The sequence below is a fragment of the Grammomys surdaster genome, unplaced genomic scaffold, assembly GCF_004785775.1.
Source record: "Grammomys surdaster isolate TR1022 unplaced genomic scaffold, NIH_TR_1.0 137, whole genome shotgun sequence".
Classification (NCBI taxonomy): domain Eukaryota; kingdom Metazoa; phylum Chordata; class Mammalia; order Rodentia; family Muridae; genus Grammomys; species Grammomys surdaster.
In genome coordinates this window covers 3,338,199-3,357,227 of record NW_021604595.1, presented here as the reverse complement: position 1 = coordinate 3,357,227, position 19,029 = coordinate 3,338,199, and the positions used below count along the sequence as shown (strand labels likewise).

The following is a 19,029-nucleotide window of genomic DNA, read 5'->3' as shown; positions in this document are numbered from 1 at the left end:
GAGAGAGAGAGAGAGAGAGAGAGAGAGAGAGAGAGAGAGAGAGAGAGAGAGAGAGAAGGGGGGAAGGAGGGAGGGAACGATCACTCACATACACTTACCTAGGGATGACAAGCAGAAAGCAGAACATAATTTAGGTCAGAGCACGCTAAGGAATGGGATCCAGGATAGGCAAACTAGTGTGTGCTTCCCCCCTCCCCCCTTCTTTTAACATTAGGATAGATTGTTGCAAAAGGAAAGGACCCGCTATAACAGAGTCAGTAAAATGACGAATGGGACCAGTTCTATGGACTTCTCGTTATTTTCCCACCCTGAGACTCTGTGTGAACACATGAGCCCTGGGCTGCAGTTATGCTCAACCAATTCTTTTGTTCAGTCACCATCGGGGAACCACTATTACAGGAAGAATAGCTGTGAAAGGAGCCAAGATCCAAGCGGTTAACCAAATCTTCAAAGTGCACCATGTATCCGTGGCGCAGGCCCTGCCCTCATCAACAACAATCTCTACAGGCAGCCCAGGGATGGCTTCGCTTCTTCACTCTGTCACAGAACACTGGACATCCCAAAGATCCACGGTTGACCCAGCTGAATGAAGGCCTTTTTTTCTCCTCTGTAGTACTGGGGGCTAAACATAGAGTCTTCCATGCTAGGTAAGAGCTCAATTACTGAGTGCCATCCCCAGCTGTGAGGCTTTTTCATTTTTAAAAGAAAATATTCTGTCTTGTTTGCTTCCCTATTTTTTAAAAACCTAACAGCCTTCCTCAGCTTAGGAAAGAATGACTTATCCACTGCCTTCTGAACCTTGGCTGAAAAAAAAAAAAAAGCAGCTGTTTATGTGCATGGTGGGAACTGTGGAATTCAAACATTGCCTGGGCAGATCTCATAAAAGATGCAATATCCCCACCCTGAATGCTTCCCAATTACAGTTTATAGTTTACACGCAGGCAGAATGGAGTGCTGTTTGTCTAGAAGTTCAGAAGTCCTGTGGGAAACAGGAGGATCTATGGGTATTTGTTCTTAACCCAGACAAACAGAGCAAAGCCACAACACTGCCAAACCCAAGAGCCCTGTGGCTTCTTGGCAGAACCAGTGTCAGGGAGGCATCTGTGAAGACGTCAGCTTCACATGCCCACTGTGCTGAGTCCACAGGGCATACCGCATCTGACCTCACTGTTAATAAGCATGGCCACGACGCCAACTTCCTTCAGGGTTTATAATCGAATCTCCTATGACCATGTAGACAAGTTATAAAACATGGGCATGCCCAGTGAGACCTGTAACACAATGTCAGAGCAGTAACAGAAGTCTGTGTGGGATCTCTGCAAGCTGAGTCACAGTCCGAGTCACCCAACACTGAGTCACGTAGGATACAGATCCTTGAAAAACCAACCCTGTCGGATCTCCATATGTGGGCATCGCCTGACCCCTTGGGAGCAGCAGCAATGGCCTCCCAGTCACCGTGCCAGGTCTTTACAATTCAGAGTCCTGACAGCAAAGCACTTAAGGAGACAACTGGGAACAAGGGAAAAGACAACTGTATTACTCCTGTGGTCAACATTCACCTACTGCACAGATATGATGGGCTGGGCCTTAGAAAGCAGGAGAACAAAGAGAGACAGTATGGTCCATGTTGTTTATAACCCACATTTAAAAAGGAGACACATTGGAGTGGATAAAACTCTTCAGTAGGGCACAGCACAGCATAGACTTACACAGAATATTAATCTATGTGGGAGAGTATAGTATCTAAGATTGGAACAATGTTATAGCTTAGGTCTTAAATGTTCCCAAAGTCCCACAAGTTAATGATATTTGTCCAGAGTAGTACTGGTGGGAGCTAGTGGACTCTTTAGAAGGTAGGAACCTAAGTGTGCGGAGGAATCCTTGGATTATTGGCAGTTTACACGACTAGGATTTGCAACCACAGTTTTTTTCTTTACTTCTTAGTCTTGAGATTAAAGGTTTTATTCCACTTTACCATCCAGTGGTTATATGTTGTCTTTTTTTTTTCTCAGTACCAAAGCAATGGGGCCAATCAGCCATGAATTGGGGTCTACAAAGTTTTTTTTCCTCTGTAAGTTTTGATCCCAGGTTCCCTCTAGCTATGGAAGCTAACTAGTACAAACACAACCCAAGAGCTAATGGATCTCTTAAGCCCCTTCTTTTCTTCATCTTTTTCCTCTGGAGTAGGGGTGGCAGGACCTCGGCTGTGTATTCTTGAGCTGCAGTTCCTGGGCCCAGTTCTTTATGAAGGTGCTCTCTCCTCTACACAGAGCTGACAGCCACAGTCATTTTGATGAGTCTGGACCTGGCAGGGACCCAGCTCCAAATCAGAGCACCTGGATAGTACAAGAATAGGCAGGTCTTGCTTCATACCTCAAAGGGAGAAGAAGGCCTTATTTGGATGAGGTTTAAGCAAATTCTTCTTCAAAGGCCTTTGGTGTAGGGAGTACAGCTCACAAAATTTCTCACACCCAGAGACTTCAGGCCATATTTAAGTTGAATGAACCCAAACTCTAGTTCAGATAAAGGAACAAAGACGTTAAGCCTTGGCCTGGAGGTGCAAACTTTAATTTTCAATCAACTTCAGAAGTCTGCTGTGAAGAGACCTGATAAAGAGAACTTGAGAAACTGGCCCATGAAGTGAAAGTAAACCTCAGGCCATTTTCCACTGTGGCATCCAAGTGCTATCAGGATTGCCATCCAGGGAAGTGTCACTTGTACCATAGCAGGGAGTGACTTACCCAGACAATGTTTCCAACCCTGCGACACTGCTAGGGCTGGCCTGAGCTGGCCCTTTCTATTGTTATTGCTGGATGAAGTGGCTGACTCACAGGGAAAGGAGCAAAGCAAGCATGTTCTACGGGGAAGCCTGTCTCCACACGAACAGCCACTGACAAAGATGCGTCCCTTGGCTCTGACAGCATTTTACAATGACTCTCTCCAGGAAGGTAGCAGCCTCAAGCTCCTGTCCTTCGAGAGCTCCTGGCTATGGTGGTCTTGGGGAAATGTGTCGAGCTCCATCAAGCACCTGGGCTCAGGAGTGTGGATGGCATCTGCCTGGATGGAAGATTCGGGTACTCACACTCCCAGCTCAGCACCCCACCAGGGCTTCTTAAAGGAACCACTCTAGGGCTCAGGGAGATGAGACCTGTCCAGGACAGGAGTCCAATCCAGACATCAAGAGAATGTGTTGCTGGTTTTGTTTCCATCTCCACTGGTCACTATTTTTACCTCTAAAGTGTAGCAGGACCTTCCCAAACCTCTTTTTTTTTTAATCTGTGAAATGCAGACAATAGGATTTCCTATCTAATTCCATCTTCTGGTCATTATATCGGCCCCCTACATGTAAAAGGCTTAGCACCATGCTGGGAAGGAATGCAGCATATGGACTGTATTTTGTACCACAGTTGCTGCTATCTGCCCCTCTGAAGGCATCTAAGTCAAACTGTGTTCCTGGGTCAGAAAAAGGAAACATGAAAAAAGTCAGGGTAGGGTAGGTTTTTAAAAGGCTGTCTGGAGGCAGGGCTGTGGCTCAGTCAGAGCAGTGTGTGTCTAATGTGGACAACACCCCGGGGTCCCAGCTCCAGTACAGGTGAACCCTGTCATGGTGGTGTACAGCTATAACCCAGCACTTGGGAGATGTTTAAAAGTTCAAAGTCATTCTCAGCTACAAATACAGCAAGTTTGAAGTCAGTCTGGGATACACGAGACCCTGTCTCCAAATTAAAAAGGGACCCGGGGGTGGGGAAGACACTAGAGGCAAGAACAAGACATATGTGTAATAAATATATGCTAAAAATATAAATATACATACATATCTACTTTAAAGTTCGCAAGATTAACTTGCTCGTTTATATCTTGAGCATCTTTACCCATTAAATTTTACTGAATAGAACTGCTCATTCATGTCCAGTTCCTGAGATTCACAGACATCAATTACCTGAGTTGATACAGGCCCGCTGCAGACCATATCCCTGTAGCTTCTACCAGTGAAGTATGTTTTCTAAAGAGTCAGTTGTATTGGGTTCCAAGCTGGTTTATGTCAAATAGATGTATTTGTGACTATATACATTAATTAAACAAATGCAGAGAGAGTTTCTGGGCCATTGAGATAGCTCAGCAGATAAAGGTGCTTGCTGCCAATGCCAGACAACCTGAGTCCCGCTTAGTGGAAGGAGAGATCTGACTCCAGCAAGCTGTTCTCTGATATACAGTTGTGTGTGTGTGTGTGTGTGTGTGTGTGTGTATCCTCTCTCTCCCCCTCTCTCCCTCTCCTCTTTATTTTTAATAAAAATTTATTTAATAAGAAGAATTGTTGATTTTAAAGAGGTTTAGGAAACTCAGGAACTTGATGAAGCAGAGTCACTTGAACGGTCCTGTGTGTGAGACAATTTATAAAAATACTTTAAAGGAAAAGAATCAAACCTGGAAAAAGTTTGTGCATTTTTCATTTGCTTAGTGGCTTTCAGGACAGCAGGCTTCGTGTACAATACGGGCTGACCTTAATGATGGCTGCACAGCCAACATCAGTGTTCCTGCTGACTACATGAAGAACCATTAGTGCTAAGAACTCTCAGCTATTTCCTGGATGCACAGAACTTGCTAAGAGTCTCAGTTCATCCTCAGATTCCCGATAATGAAGGTTTGTTATGATTGTCTACTGGCTGAGCCCAAGAAACCCAACCCCAAGAGACTGGGCCTTCTTCAGGTAGTTACTATACACTTCAACAGTCAAACACTTACACCTCAATACATTAAAACCTATTCATACTGTGCCATTCTGCTGATAATTTGGTTCTAATTTGGCAACTGATAGCTTTTAGAATGTTAATTTTGGTGCACACAGGCTCTGTCGTCTCGCTTCCCTTAAGCAATGTGAAATTAATCATTTCCACCTCTGACCACATAAACCCCCCAAGATGGGAACAGAATCAAACACGGCCATCTAGTTCCAGCCTGCAGCTTGGCCCTCGACCTGAAGGTGCTCCTGTATCATCACACAGCGGGAACCACACGAGGAGATCAGGAGTCAGCAGTAAATCTTTTCTTCCAGGTTGTGGGGTACCCACAAATGCCCAAGAACACATGGTTTCAGTAAATTTGAGCAAAACACCATATGGCAAGAAAGATTACGTAATTTCTAGGCCAATGTTCAGAATCTCCCAGGCTAAGAGATATTACCTACACTGACCTCACATATATCACCACCAGACTGCTATTCTTTCCTTTAAGAAAATACTTGTTCTTATTTCTATTTATGTATTTATGTGTTTGTGTATGCCATGTGTGGACTGCTGCCTGAGGAGGCTGAGGAGGGCAACAGATCCCCTGGAGCTGGAGTCACAGGAGACTGTGAGCCACCAGTGTGGATGCTGGGAACCAAATGCAGGTCCTCTGGAAGGACAGCAAGTGTTCTTAACCACTGAGCCATCCCTCCAGCCCCCAGACTGCTGTTTCTATCTGCAGTAAGATTCAAAGATGAGCAGGCAGGAAATAAACAGCAAAGCTCTTGGAAATCACTTACCTACTGGCAGGGCTCATTTAGGAAATGAGATTTTTTTTTTTTAAACTATTGATTCCCTATCAAGGAGGTCTTAATTACCATTTGCATGATGTGATCATTTACTGAGATGGCTCGAGTTTGTCACTATGAACTCTAATGCAATCACTTTCTAATCTTGTAATGAGATCTACGTGTGGCTGCATGCTGAGGTTGGGGGAAAGACGTGGGTTTCTATAGAGGGGGCAGGTTTGAGGTCTCTAACTCTGCAATCTATTAACTTGTCTGTCTTTTGAGGTCTCTAACTCTGAAGTCTATTAACCTGTCTGCCTTCCCCTCCACTTATTCCTACCACAAAGACTTTTGCTTCTGACTCAAAAATACCTGCCGGACATTACGATATCAACATACCAAGAGGGTAAGAGGAGGAAGAGACACTTCAAGCACACAGTGCTTCGCTTCCATGCAACGCAAATGACTGAACAAACCAGCCTTTGATTCGCCAAAGAAGCCGCCACAGCTGTGCTGTCCACATAAAATGGACAATTCAGCTTTATGGGAGATGTGGCTGCAGTTCCTTCTCTACCTCATCCTGTCCACAGATGAGGAAAAAGGTTATCTTTATCTCACCAAAGCCTGGCAGCTTGTGGCAAAACCAGGTGCCATAAATCCCAGCCTGGTTCATCCGTTTGTCAACAGACTGATGCTACCCACGGTCCTGACACAATGAAGCAATGAGACATTTGAGGACACAACTTATGGGACCAGTACTAGGTAAAAGGATTCAGTGACACACACACACACACACCAACAGTGCAAAGGTGGGGGCCAAGAATCGGAACCCCATCATCTGACGTAAGCTGTCACATTCTTTTAAGTGCTCTGCCCAAGCCCTGAGGTGCCCTTCTTGATTCCAGAGAACTCAAGAGTTTCAGGTTAAAAAGCCAGAGAGGACAGAGCATCTTGCAATAGCGTCTAATAAACAGCAAGACTTTGAAGATTTAATGTTCAGACCCAGCCCGTGAGGCGTGAGGATCCTGGCATCCTTGGCTCTCCCAGCCCATGCATCTACCAACCCCCACTTGGCCCGCCAGACCCCAGTTTTGAGAGCTGCTTTGAGAGCCTGGACTCAGTCTCAATGAGGCCATTCTTCATGGAGCCTGACAAATAGGTTGGTTTCAGGAACTCTGTGCTTCTCTCTCCCCTTATTCCTCACCAGGGAATGAACGCTTCCACCTTAATGTTTCTAGTCACAGCTAAGAACCGCTGTTCCTTTTAATCAAGAAGAAGAGAAATCAAATTGGTGCTGAAGCCAAAAATCTCACCTACAAGCAACGCATCTCCTATGCAGATTCTCAATAACAATCCAATACCGGAAAGAACAGCGGCCACAAATCTTACGGTTTGCTAACAGTGTTATGTGTGTAATAATGATGGTATCTACAGAATAAGGAACGTTCTACCTCTCCCCTCAGTACTGTAAAGGTGCATGTTTCCATGAATCGAGAGACCTTCTTTCAAGGTTAGCGCAAACTTATTTGAATTGATCATGCAGCCAAAAATTGTGCCAACGTTAGGCTGTCCGTACATTAATGATCATTTTTATCTATTTAGAATTCTGAACGTAGTGTTTCTCAGATCCTAAATCCCACAGATCTCTTATCATCTGGATCCAATGAAGTTGTACTTGGCTGAGAAGAAAGTCTTCGCGCCCTGCGTACTAAACTGGGAGAGGCTACTGTGGTGTCCCGAGGGCAGGAACTCAATGGAAGACATGTGCAGAGGGACACAGGAAGGAGGAAAGCGGTCTCTCCTACACAGTCTTAAGCAGCCCATCCCAACAGCTTGCTTCACCCCACTGATCTCTACGTCTTAGCTTGCCTTTGAGGCTTTCCGGTCATCACTGGGCTCTCTGCCCAGCCCCACCCTACAAGAAACTCAAATGGACTATCGCTTATAGGTGCCTTCCACCAGTCAGCATTTAGGGTCCCTAGATAGCCCATGGGACACCAATGGCATAGGTCCACAGGGGCTGCCTTTCCCATTTTATAGGAAGCACGATGAGGCTCAGAGAAATTAAGCACTTATCCCAAAGAGCCAAAGCAGCGTTCTGGGATTTTTTTTTTTTTTTTTTTTTTTTTTTTTTTTTGGTTTTTCGAGACAGGGTTTCTCTGAGTAGCCCTGGCTGTCCTGGAACTCACTCTGTAGACCAGGCTAGCCTCGAACTCTCGAACTCAGAAATCCGCCTGCCTCTGCCTCCCAAGTGCTGGGATTAAAGGCGTGCGCCACCACCGCCCGGCCCCGTTCTGGGATTTTTTAACCCGGACCTGACATCAAGGTCCACGGATTTGCTTTGGCTCCATGATACTTCTTGTCTGGGTACCTCTGACATTCCTCTTACAGGCTTAAGTTTTTCATAATTAACAAGTAAAACTTGTATTTGTGTGTTACACACATACTTTAATATATGAATGCATTCTGGAATGACTGAATCAGGTGACTTAACATACACCTAACCTCAATAATTACCGTTTCCCACTTCGGACGTACTTTGTGTGCTCGCTTTCAGCGCACAGCAGCCAGTCCGTGCTTTTGTAACTCAGAGTTTCTATAGCACTTAATTAAACCTTGCAAAGTTTAGGCTTGACCTGGGAGCATCTGTGAGGCCAACGGCATCCCTAAGAAGCAGATGACTAAAAACCTAATGGGGTTTGGAATTTTGATGGTACAGGGTAGGGGGCGGGGGAGGTGGGAGAGTCTTGATAGCACTGCCTGGCCTAATACTGGCTATGTATCTCAGCCTCGAACTGGCCTTGAACTCAAGGCTATCCTCTTGCCTCAGCTCCCTCGGTGCTGGAACCGTAGGTGTGCACCCTTACCCATGTCCCTCTGTTGGGGTTTTCAAACCCAGTCTAAGGTGTTCAGCCAGAAAACAGTAGAGCCAGATCACTGACTTTGCAAACCCACCCACTAGAACGAGAGAGTGGGTGTGAGACTCACAGGAAAAGGAGAGTACAGAATAAGCAGAGAAAACAGACAAAACAGCACAGGCCCAGAGGGAACAGCCAACTTACCAGCATATTTTGTTGTGTTCGATTCATCCATGGACCAAAAGCAATAATCAAAGGCAAACACCTGAATGGAAGAACAAAATATAAAGCTTAAGAATGAGTTCCAGAGACGTGAATTGGGCGGGGGGGGGGATGCTCAGAGAGGATGGGGGGGTGGTGGAAATGCTCAGAGAGGATGAGGGGAGGGGGGAAATGTTCAGAGAGGATGGGGAGGCTCGCTATTGTCTGATGGGGAAAACAGGAGTAGTTTGGGGGCAACTGTCCTCCAGTCATGAATTCATATAAAAACTACTGTTTATCTGGAATTCTAACAGACAGACATATGAACCAGGTGGTTTATTGAACACTACACTTAATAAGAATCCTACACACACACACACACACACAAGTCTAATAGTGTGCACTGAAACCTTTAAGTTTTCTCCCCTACACCTTCTCGAGCAGAGTTAGATGAGTATATTTTTACACCAGTTCCTTCTTCTAGTCATCCACCCTCCTAGTCATCCACCATGCTGTCATGTCTTGAACAAAGGCAGTTACCTCCCTTCACAATCTGGGATTTCTTTCTTCCTTACTGTTTCAACACACAATCCCTGCCTGAGTATCGCTGACAACTCAGGCACTAATCCTCCACTCACCTCCAGAAAGCTGACCAGATAAGAACTCCTACCTAGCCACGATCTTTCCACACAAACACTACTACCTGTGCTCAAGCCACTGTCAAATGCACAGAAAAACACTCCCCAGTTGGTGTCCTAAGGAACAGGAGTTCTACGAGATGGCCCCTGGAGGAAGATAAAATCACACTGAACACTGCACACACGGATTGCCCTGCTTCCGGTTTCTGGGGTGAAAGCTTTGGAAAGTCTTCCAGAAAACAACCATCTAAATACCTAGCCTTCTCAGTTCTTGTAATTCAGTTTTGGAGAATACTTATTAACAAGTAACTTTAGCCTGCAAACACGCACCTCTGGGGCAGCTCCCAATGGCTCTGCAGCCTCTTTCTGGAGCTACACACTGAGGCTTTTTCCCACCTGTGCAGTGGGTGATATTTAAATCTCCAACCCGAATAGGACCGGTCAATGAAAACACAACTTAGTAATTATGAATATATTCGGTAAGCCTAGATTGGGCAGATACCCCTACACTACTGTGTTCCCCAGCTATGAGACCCTTATAACTTGAGGGTTTTCCAGACTCTGTGTTTGTCCTTCTACCTCCTGCTTCCCAGTTGTCTTCCTTCGTCGTCCTCTATTGTCTTCTCTCTCCTCTCTTCTCTTTTCTCCCCAGTCGTCCTCTCTCTCTTCTCTCCCCAGTCATCCTCCGTTGTCTTCCTCCAGTTGTCCTCCCTCTCTTTCTTCTCTCCCCAGCTTTTATATCTCCACCTCCCCTTCCTCTGCCCAATCACTGGCTCCAGCCTTTATTTTACAAATTAAGATGGGCAGAAGGTTTACTAGAAATCCTCCTCCGCAGCCCTTCCCAAGAAAGGGAAATTAGTATCAAAATACAAGGCCGGGGTTATTCACTACACCCCTGCACAGGGGTCTTCCACTGCATCAACACTTTAAGGGACACACTCTGACCCAACTCAGCCTGGCAATCCAGACTGGACACCAAGAGCTCCTGGCCAACCACCTCCCTTGCTCCCCGTGCCCAGTGGAGTGTGTCCTTTGGAATGACTAGGCACACACCCAATCTGTTTTCATTTTTCTCTTCACATCCACCCTTCGAGATGTTTAATACTGCAGACCTGGGTCAACACGTTTTCTTCCAGAAAACACTTCTTGAATAGACAAGGGATTTCCCCCCTTCTCTGGTATCTCACAAGAGTACTTAATCGTTTTCTCTGCTTCCATTCCAATTTTTTCTGTTATCTACTAATCATGACATAGGAATGCCAAACCTTTTGATATAGTGACATCAACAAACCTGTTGGGTTGAATTCATAGCTACTCTGGCAGGCATAAGCCTGTAGGCTGCAGATTGGACATAGTTGGATGATCTGTGAATGTTTTAATCTCCACTTGTATCCTAAGTTCCCTGAAGGCAGGAACCATATTTAATTTATCTTTGAAACCTGCAATATTTATATTCATTGCTTTGGAATTATTTATCAAATGATTCACGGCATTGAAACTTTGCAAGGAAGCAGGTACTTTTTATATAACAAAAGTCTTACATGGGCTGGCAAGATGGCTCAGTAGCTAAGAGTGCTTGCTGCACAGTTATGAGGACCTGAGTTCAAATGTCCAGAATCCATGTAAAAAGCTCCATGTGAGCCTGGGTACCTGTAAGCCCAGCAATGAAGGAGGGCAGCAGAGCTGGGAGGATTTCGGGGGCTTCCAACCTAGCTCCAGGTTCTGTAAAAGACCCCGTCTCAAGGAATAAGGGAGGGGGATATGCCACAACTCACACCCTCTCTTCATCCTCTTCATCCCCTCCTCTCTCTTTCTCTCTCCTTCCCACCTCCCCCTCTCAAACACGCACGCACGCACGCACGCACGCACGCACGCACACAAAACAAAATCAAAAGACTAACTCATGTGTACAATAGTTTCATCCCAACACAGATTCAGGCACATGGACTATACATCACTTACACCACTGACACCCGATTCAAGTTTGATACAGACATAGGCACCAAAGGCAACCTTGTAACCAACAGCAGAGACAATAGTTTCTGCCAACAAAGAACATTTCCTGCCTGTGAGGGTTCTTTCAATGACTCAAAAGACCACACAGGCATAATCCAGATAATCTTCTTGCCTTTGGGTAGGACTGAACTTCAACACTGCCCCCAAGAGACCTGTGTTGTTTTAAAACATTTCTAGAAATAAAGATTCTACAATTTCCCACCCCTCCATGAAACCAGGTAATACTTTTCTTTCGTCCTCAGAACATCTGCCTTTGTCTTCTACCTAAGCCAACCGCCAACCTTAGTGCAAATGGTCAGTACAAATTCTTTCCCAATTTTTAAATATCTCCACTAGTGTCTTCAGGATCACAACAAGTCTCTTTAGTAGTTCCTATAGAGAGTGGCATTCTCATCCATCTCAGGCTGATTTTTAACAGTTTGCTGTCTTGCATACTGAGATGCCAATCTACTGGTCTCTAAGCACAGGGCCACTACTTGAAATACAATGCGATCTAGCCCAAGCTGGAGTATGTACCTGTTAGTAGCAATCACTGCTCATCTGCTATATTTTTTAACAGTTGAGGATTTGAAGTTGTTTCTAATAGGAAAAAAAAAAACATAAAATTTCATCCTCCATCTCTCCCCTTTAAATTCTAGACAAATATTAAAAAGCTAGCAAGTATAAGGGGGACCTGAAGGAATTACAGGATACTGGGTTCTCTGCCTACCAAGCACAGACCTCTCCTTCTTGAGCTGTGGGATCTTCTGGATTTCACAAATGCTGGTCTTGGGCACTTAGGGTAGTGATCCCAGCAAGCCAGATATGGAGTGTAGGTTTTTATTTTAGTAAACATTTATCAGGAGGAAGTCTGGAGAGTGACTCACCTCACTAAATATAAGACACCATATATCATACTAGAGACCTGTATTGTTCTAGGCTAACTGCTTCTGTTAGAGTCCGTAACGGCTACTGCATGGCTCATTACAGAAGTTGCTTGTATCCTCACTGCAAAGTCGGTGATGGGAGACACCAAAGGCCTGCATACAACCAAGCAAATACATAAAGATGGGGTCTGAGTGTGGTAGCTCAAACCTGGAATCTTAGCACTTGGGAGGCTGAGGCAGGAGGATTGCCACAAGTCTGATGCCAGTGTGGGGTACATAGTAAGTTCTGGGTCAGCATGGGATATCAAGTGATACCCTCAACAACACACACACACACACACACACACACGGGGTGGGGGGGAAAGAGAACACCAAGCATAAGCCACCTACTTCATCAATGCCAACCAACACCAGGAATCCCCACCTTTCTAACCAGAAAAAGAGCCGAATGTACAGACATTCTCGAGTTAATTATAAAATTACCAACCCACTGTCTTCAGCAAAATCCCACTCTCTTTTCTTAGCCCAACATGTGTAAGACTCATGCCAGCACCAAATTCCTAGCAGCTTGTCCATCTGCTCCAGCCCCATTGGGCCCTTAGAAAATGTTAGCTCTGCATTTCTGTGAACCGCTGAGCAGACAGCGAGGCTGCGAAGGCTGTTTTTAATAAGATGAACTCACTGAGTGACATATATCCTGAATTAAGGAGGCTCCAGGATTTGTGAGCAGCACACCGTACAAACTCCCCGCTTACCGAGAAGTGTGATCTCTGGTGGCATTTCAGCAAAATTCAATTGTGGTTTTAAAAAACCCAAAACCCTGAAAGAAGCATCTAGCGTGTTCCGAAGGGAAACAGAAGACACCAGAGTTCTGAGAAATGTGGTCTGCTGCCATTTTTCCAATCCATAAAAAACAGTTGTCAGATATGGTGCTACAGACCTGTAATCATCGCACTTAGAAGGCTGAGGTAGGAGGATCAAGAATTTGAGGCTAGCCTGAGCAACACAGAGAGACTAAGACCCCAGTTCAACAAAGTAATAAAGGCCAAATGTGAAAAAATTTCAACCGCATGGATTCTGTGGCTTTCTTCATTTCGTTCCCCTTTGAAAAAAAAAAAAAAAAGATTAATATACTTTTATGTGCACGACTGTTTTGCCATGTGCATGTAGTACCCACAGAGACCAGAAGAGGGCATCAGAGTCCCCTTTGGAATTACAGGCAGCGCCTGACGTGGGTGCTGGAAGCTGCACTCAGAACCTGGGTCTTCAGCAAGAGTAGCAAGTGCTTTTAAGCGCCAAGCCATCTCTCCACCCCCTCTGTGGCCTTCCTCGATCCTGTCTAGTTTTGTGCCCTCCCTAAGGTCTCCAACCACGAGAATTTACTTCAGGAAACCATCACTAGAGACCTACCTATCGCTCTCAGTTTGAACTCAGACACTTGACAGTTATATTTTCTGTCCTGTAGTTGCATAAATCTAGTTAAAAATATTAAACAGTGGGGCGTGGTGGTGCGCTCCTGAAACCCCAGCAAACAGCGGGGGGCGGGGGGCATGGTGGTGCGATCCTGAAACCCCGCTTGGAGCTCGAGGCTAGTGGATCAGCAGCTCACGACCAGCCCGATGGGGCTGGATATGAGACTCCATCCACCCCTCCCAGAAAAGAACGAAGCAGGAAATAATTATTCCTAAAAAACGCATGTATTGTTTTAAAAATAATTTGAACATGTCTTTTCATCCCTTTCCCAGGAGGAAAGTGATGTATCTAATTATTATTGTACACGAGGAAAGCTTGGAAAACAAACATCCATTTTTCCAACCTGAGTCTAAGCCTGTTTCGATTTTCCTTTAACTTTTTCAGCGTTATCTTAAATGTCCCTCCTTTATGAAACCTTTACTGGGGATACTTCTTTTAAAAATTTAATAGATGATGATGATGATGAAGATGATGATGGTGGTGGTGATGATGATGATGATGGTGTGTAGGATACAGCACACAGTACGGAGGCTGGAGAACAGCTTGTGGGGTCAGTGTTTTCCTTTACATAAAGACCTGAGTCCCGGGGGGCTGGAGAGATGGCTCAGTGGTTAAGAGCACTGACTGCTCTTTCAGAGGTCCTGAGTTCAAATCCCAGCAACCACATGGTGGCTTACAACCATCCGTAATGAGATTCGCTGCCCTCTTCTGGTGTGTCTGAAGACAGCTACAGTGTATTCATATATAATAAATAAATAAATCTTTAAAAAAAATAAAAATAAAAAGACCTGAGTCCCGGATCTTACACTCAAACATCAGGCTTGGCAGCAAGCAGCTTCAGGCCCTGGAGTCTCCAGCAGCTTAAGAACATTTCTAAGTACCCTGAACTCCATGTCGGCCTCAGTGCACTTGTGCCCGTGTAGACACACATCTCCATGCATGGCTTCCATTGTTTTGGAATTATGATTATTTATTAAGAGGTCAAGGGCTTTGCTCTCATGCTATATGACTCATCAAAACAAAAAAAAATTACATCTTCGTCTCTAACACCTTCTTGGTGAATGCACTGGCTAGTTTTATGTCAACTTGACACAGCTCGAGAGGAGGGAGCCTCAATTAAGAAAATGTTTCCACAAGATCAAGCTGGAGGCAAGCCTGTAGGGTATTTTCCTAATGGGGGGGGGGCAGCCCATGGTGGGTGGGGCCAGCCCTGAGCTGGTAGTCCTGGGTTCTGAAAGAATACAAGAGAAGCAAGCCATGAGGAGCAAGCCAGTAAGCAGCACCCTTCCATGGCCTCTGCATCAGCTCCTGCCTCCAGGTTCCTGCCCTGTTTGAGTCCCTGCCCTGACTTCCTTGGTAATGGGCTATGATGTGAGAGGGTAAGACAAATAAACCCTTTCCTCTCCAAGGCGCTTTTGGTCCTGGTGGTTTCATCACAGCAAACAGTAGCCCTGACTAAGATAGTGAGTTCTCCCTTAGCTGAACAATCTTGTGAATCTGTGTATTCACATATAATGGCCACTTAACAGCACAGATCATCTCCGGTAAATACTTCACCAATACAGACAGTGGTGAAGACCCTTTTCACTCCCATTGTAGGGAAGACAAGACTTAACCTGTAGACGGAATTTTTGTGTTTATGAATTCTCCAATTCTCCCTTCTTTGCTGAACACATGATGCAGTTTTCCTTATTCATCTGTATATTCTGCTCAGGACTGGCCACCTTTGCTCTGCAGCCTCAACCGAAGACCCAGAAGGCCTCTGGTATTGAACACCACGAAGCCCAGACTAAGAAGTTAGAAACTGAAAGTGAGGGAACTTTCCCACTGTGGTTTGAATGAGCAATGCTCCCTGCAGGCTCAGCTGATGGCCATTTTAGAAGGCTGTGTGTGGAAGCTTTAGGAGGTAGGGACACATTGGCAGAAGTGTGTCACTGGGGGCAGGTCTTGAGACCTAATTCCCACCCCATTTCCTCTCCGCTTCCTGACAGACACAATGTGACTAGCCATCTGGCTTTCCTACCTCACTCTATGCTCTCAAACAATAAGCCCAGATAGAGCTCTTGCTGAGTACCCTCCTCCTCCCTGTCCAGTGAGTGCTGCATGTTCTTTACCCAGGACACCTCGTATACTGCTTCCCTGCTTTCCTCTCTGTGAAGCCAATCTTCCCTCCTCTGGGTTTTCTAAGTCAACAGCTCCATCCCTCCAATACAGAGTCCCTACCAACAAAATGGCTGCTGACAGAACACTGAGCACGTGACAGGACACAGCAGACACCGTTATCACCCTCAGCATCACCTATGCACGGGCTGGTCTCTGGACAGACACGACGTGTAGAATGTTGATTATGGACCAGGCACTGAGTTCCCTGCTTCATGCCCCCATCTCACTGGGAGCCTCCCTGGTCTGATAACTGTACCCACTTGTTTCTTCCTTCCTTACCAGGGCAGGTAAGGGCTCAGAATTCACTAGGTTAAATATACACACAAAAATATAAAGTCTTTGTTTTTCCAAGTTCATGTGCAAACACTAGTGCAAATCACGTGACTTCCTAGCTCCCAAATCTAGAATGCTTGAGACATCCACTCCATGTGCAGTCCCTCTGCTTTATGTGAGGGAATAGTCTCTTCCCCTTTGAACTATGAACTCTGTGTTCACATCTGGAGACCCAGCTGCCATTCATAGCCCATCCTGCACTGTCTGGAATCTGTGCCCAAGATCACTCTGCAAATCTCAATGTCTCCAGTTGCTGGAAAACAGGCTTGCTGGGGTCCTATTTTGTCTGTCTGCTGTCTTCCTTCCTTCCTTCTTTCCTTCCTTCTTTCCTTCCTTCCTTCCTTCCTTCCTTCCTCCCTCCCTCCATCCCCCCCTCTCTCTCTCTTTCTTTCTTTCTTTCTTTCTTTCTTTCCTTCCTCTTTCCTTCCTCCCTCCCTCCCTCCCTCCCTCCCTCCCTCCCTCCCTTCCTTCCTTCCTTCCTTCCTTCCTTTCTTTCTTTTTAACTTTCTAACTGTAAGAAAGATGTTTCTGGTCTGCCCCCATTTCACCACATGGTGTCATGAAACTGTCACACCAAAAGACAAGGAACATTCTATATTCCAATCCATGTGGACATTTTCAATACTTTTCTCACTTTTCTCTCTCCTACCATCAGAATTATTATAAAATAGTTACCCATCACTATGTGTAATAAATATATGCTAGTTGTATTATTATTATTAATTATTTTAAGTTAGTCCTCACTTAGAAATCCCAGACTATAACTGCACAGGAGCCTGTTTGAGCCTAGGTCTGTCCTCACTGCTACTGTTTGTAGAAGTCACTGGACCAACACAAACTTCAGCCTGTGCGTGTTGAACACAGCTGCCACAGACCAGGGAGAGGAATACCAGAGCCACCAGCCTTACTAGTCAGCTCTGCTGACAGACCCCCCTTCCTGTTTAAAAGTCTGTCAAGTCAACGCTGTCTTTTCACAGTGTAATTAATCATTCTTTCACACATACTTGTAACTACACACCAAACAATATCTTGGGTTCCACAGTCAGCCCTGCCCGGCTGAAGAGTCAAAGCAGCTAACACCGCATCTGCAGCACACCCACAAGAAAGAAGGCATTGCCCTGAGCTCAGGGACGTCATCCTATCTACCACAAGAGGAAACTACACTTCTGGCAAGTACCTTAGAGGGGGGACTCAGTGTTCTGAGAGGGAAGAGTGTCTCTCTCAGGAACTCATCCCATATTATAACAATTAAAAAGGAAAATTTTAATTTTTAAATAGGAACCCCATGCCAAGATTTAAACAATAGCACAGGGCTTCCACTTAACACTGGGTATGTGTAAACCAGCGGCACCTACTCAACGAAGCAGGAACTCACTCCCGACTCTTTTGAATACTTTGTTCAGTTCATTTCACGTCTTTTTCAGTCTCTCCCAGCATCCACTTCACTGGCTGCTGACAGGGGTGTAGAGGTGCCACATCCTCTGTCTGAAGGTATTCTATAGTGGTTCTCTCATCAATTACGGAATAAAGACTAAACTTCTCCCACAGTGCATTCAGAAAGGCAACGTGGGTATTTCCAAACATGGGCTGTTCCTTTAACAAACACTGATGGAAGCTGCGAGCATCTGAGCTTACAGTTTGCAGCCTGTCTGCCTTCTTGGAAAATGGCTGCCACTACCAATCACAAAAGGAAGACTAAAACCCTGACACCAATCATCATGGGGGGTATTTAGACCTGGTTCCAGAGAGATCGCCTTCTGTGCTTTCCACACCACCTGGGATAAAGCCCAGTGTGTAAACTGCCAGAGAGAAGAGGAAGCTGGCTGGCTTCCAGGAACCAGATCCTCAGACTCCAAGGACCCAAGACAGCCCAGTGGTTGCAGACACAGGAAAGGGTGGAAGGAGCTGTCACTCTGCTGGGGATGCCTGAGGCAGGACTCCAGGTGCTTCCCCTGGTCCAGACAGCGTTTACTGTTCTGGATAGCAAGCTGGACCATGCTGAGAGACAGGGGAGATAACAATGTTCTCTTTAGGGGCTGAGAAGTACCCCACCATCTGCATCTGTGAGCGTTCTTGGGCACAGAACACAGTGAGAATAACTGACTCTGAATAAAGCCAGGCACAAAACTGGTGAGAGGTGAAACAGTCTAAAGAAAAGTCAGGACAAAAGTACAAGGGGTTGTGTTTCTGAAGGTCTTTTGGAAAAAAGATTTTAAAATGCGTTAGAATGGCAGAGTGTGTTAGCAGCGTGCTGCTGTTCCATAAGACTCCCTGCCCTCCTCGGGAAGGTCATATGTTCCCACTATGGCCATGTGACCTGTCGCACCTGCAGAAGGGGATGCAATTCCTCATCCTACAGAGAGTGGGTTGGCCACAGCACTCGTTTCGGCCACGTGTATCCGAGCAAAGTGTGACTGCATGCAGGTTCTGAGGAGAAGGAGGATTGTGAGTCACAGCACTAGCAAGTCCCAGATGGCAGTGGATCCTTCAGACTGGAATCCACGCTAAAGCCACAGCCGACCTGCAGACCTACCGACCTGGGCTGATGCTAACTTTAGAGAAACAGACCATTGTTGTCTCAAGGCACTGAGCAACTCACGGTGCCACGCCTGTATCACCCGGCATGAGCAGGCTAGCACAAGGCAGCTCCAGTGTGATAGCCCAGCCCTGCTGTCTACCCTGTGTTCTCTCTTCACTGGTGTATCTTGCATCTGCAGCAAGGTCAATTTCTTGTATGCATGCTACTGATTATATGACTGGAATACATGAAAATCCCAAGTAATCTTTCCGACCGACCAACCAGACTGAGATCTGACCATGGGTTCTCTATAAGCTACCATTTCTCTTGTTGTTGTTGTTGTTTTAACATTCAATGTTTCCTTTCATGTATCCTACACTAACCAGAGTGTGTGCAACTGGACACCTTCGGGGGGGGGGGGGGGGGGGGGGGGGGGGGGGGGGGGGGGGGG

At 45.8% G+C, this 19,029-nt stretch overlaps 1 protein-coding gene across 1 annotated transcript in view; it reads right to left on the bottom strand.

Moving 5' to 3' along the window:
• Kif13a (kinesin family member 13A) overlaps nt 1-19,029 on the bottom strand; it is a 180,360-nt gene that overhangs the window by 86,970 nt on the left and 74,361 nt on the right. The window contains exon 4 of the mRNA XM_028763098.1: nt 8,575-8,635. Within this exon, the coding sequence (XP_028618931.1) occupies nt 8,575-8,635 (61 nt within the window). The remainder of the gene's footprint in view (nt 1-8,574; nt 8,636-19,029) is intronic.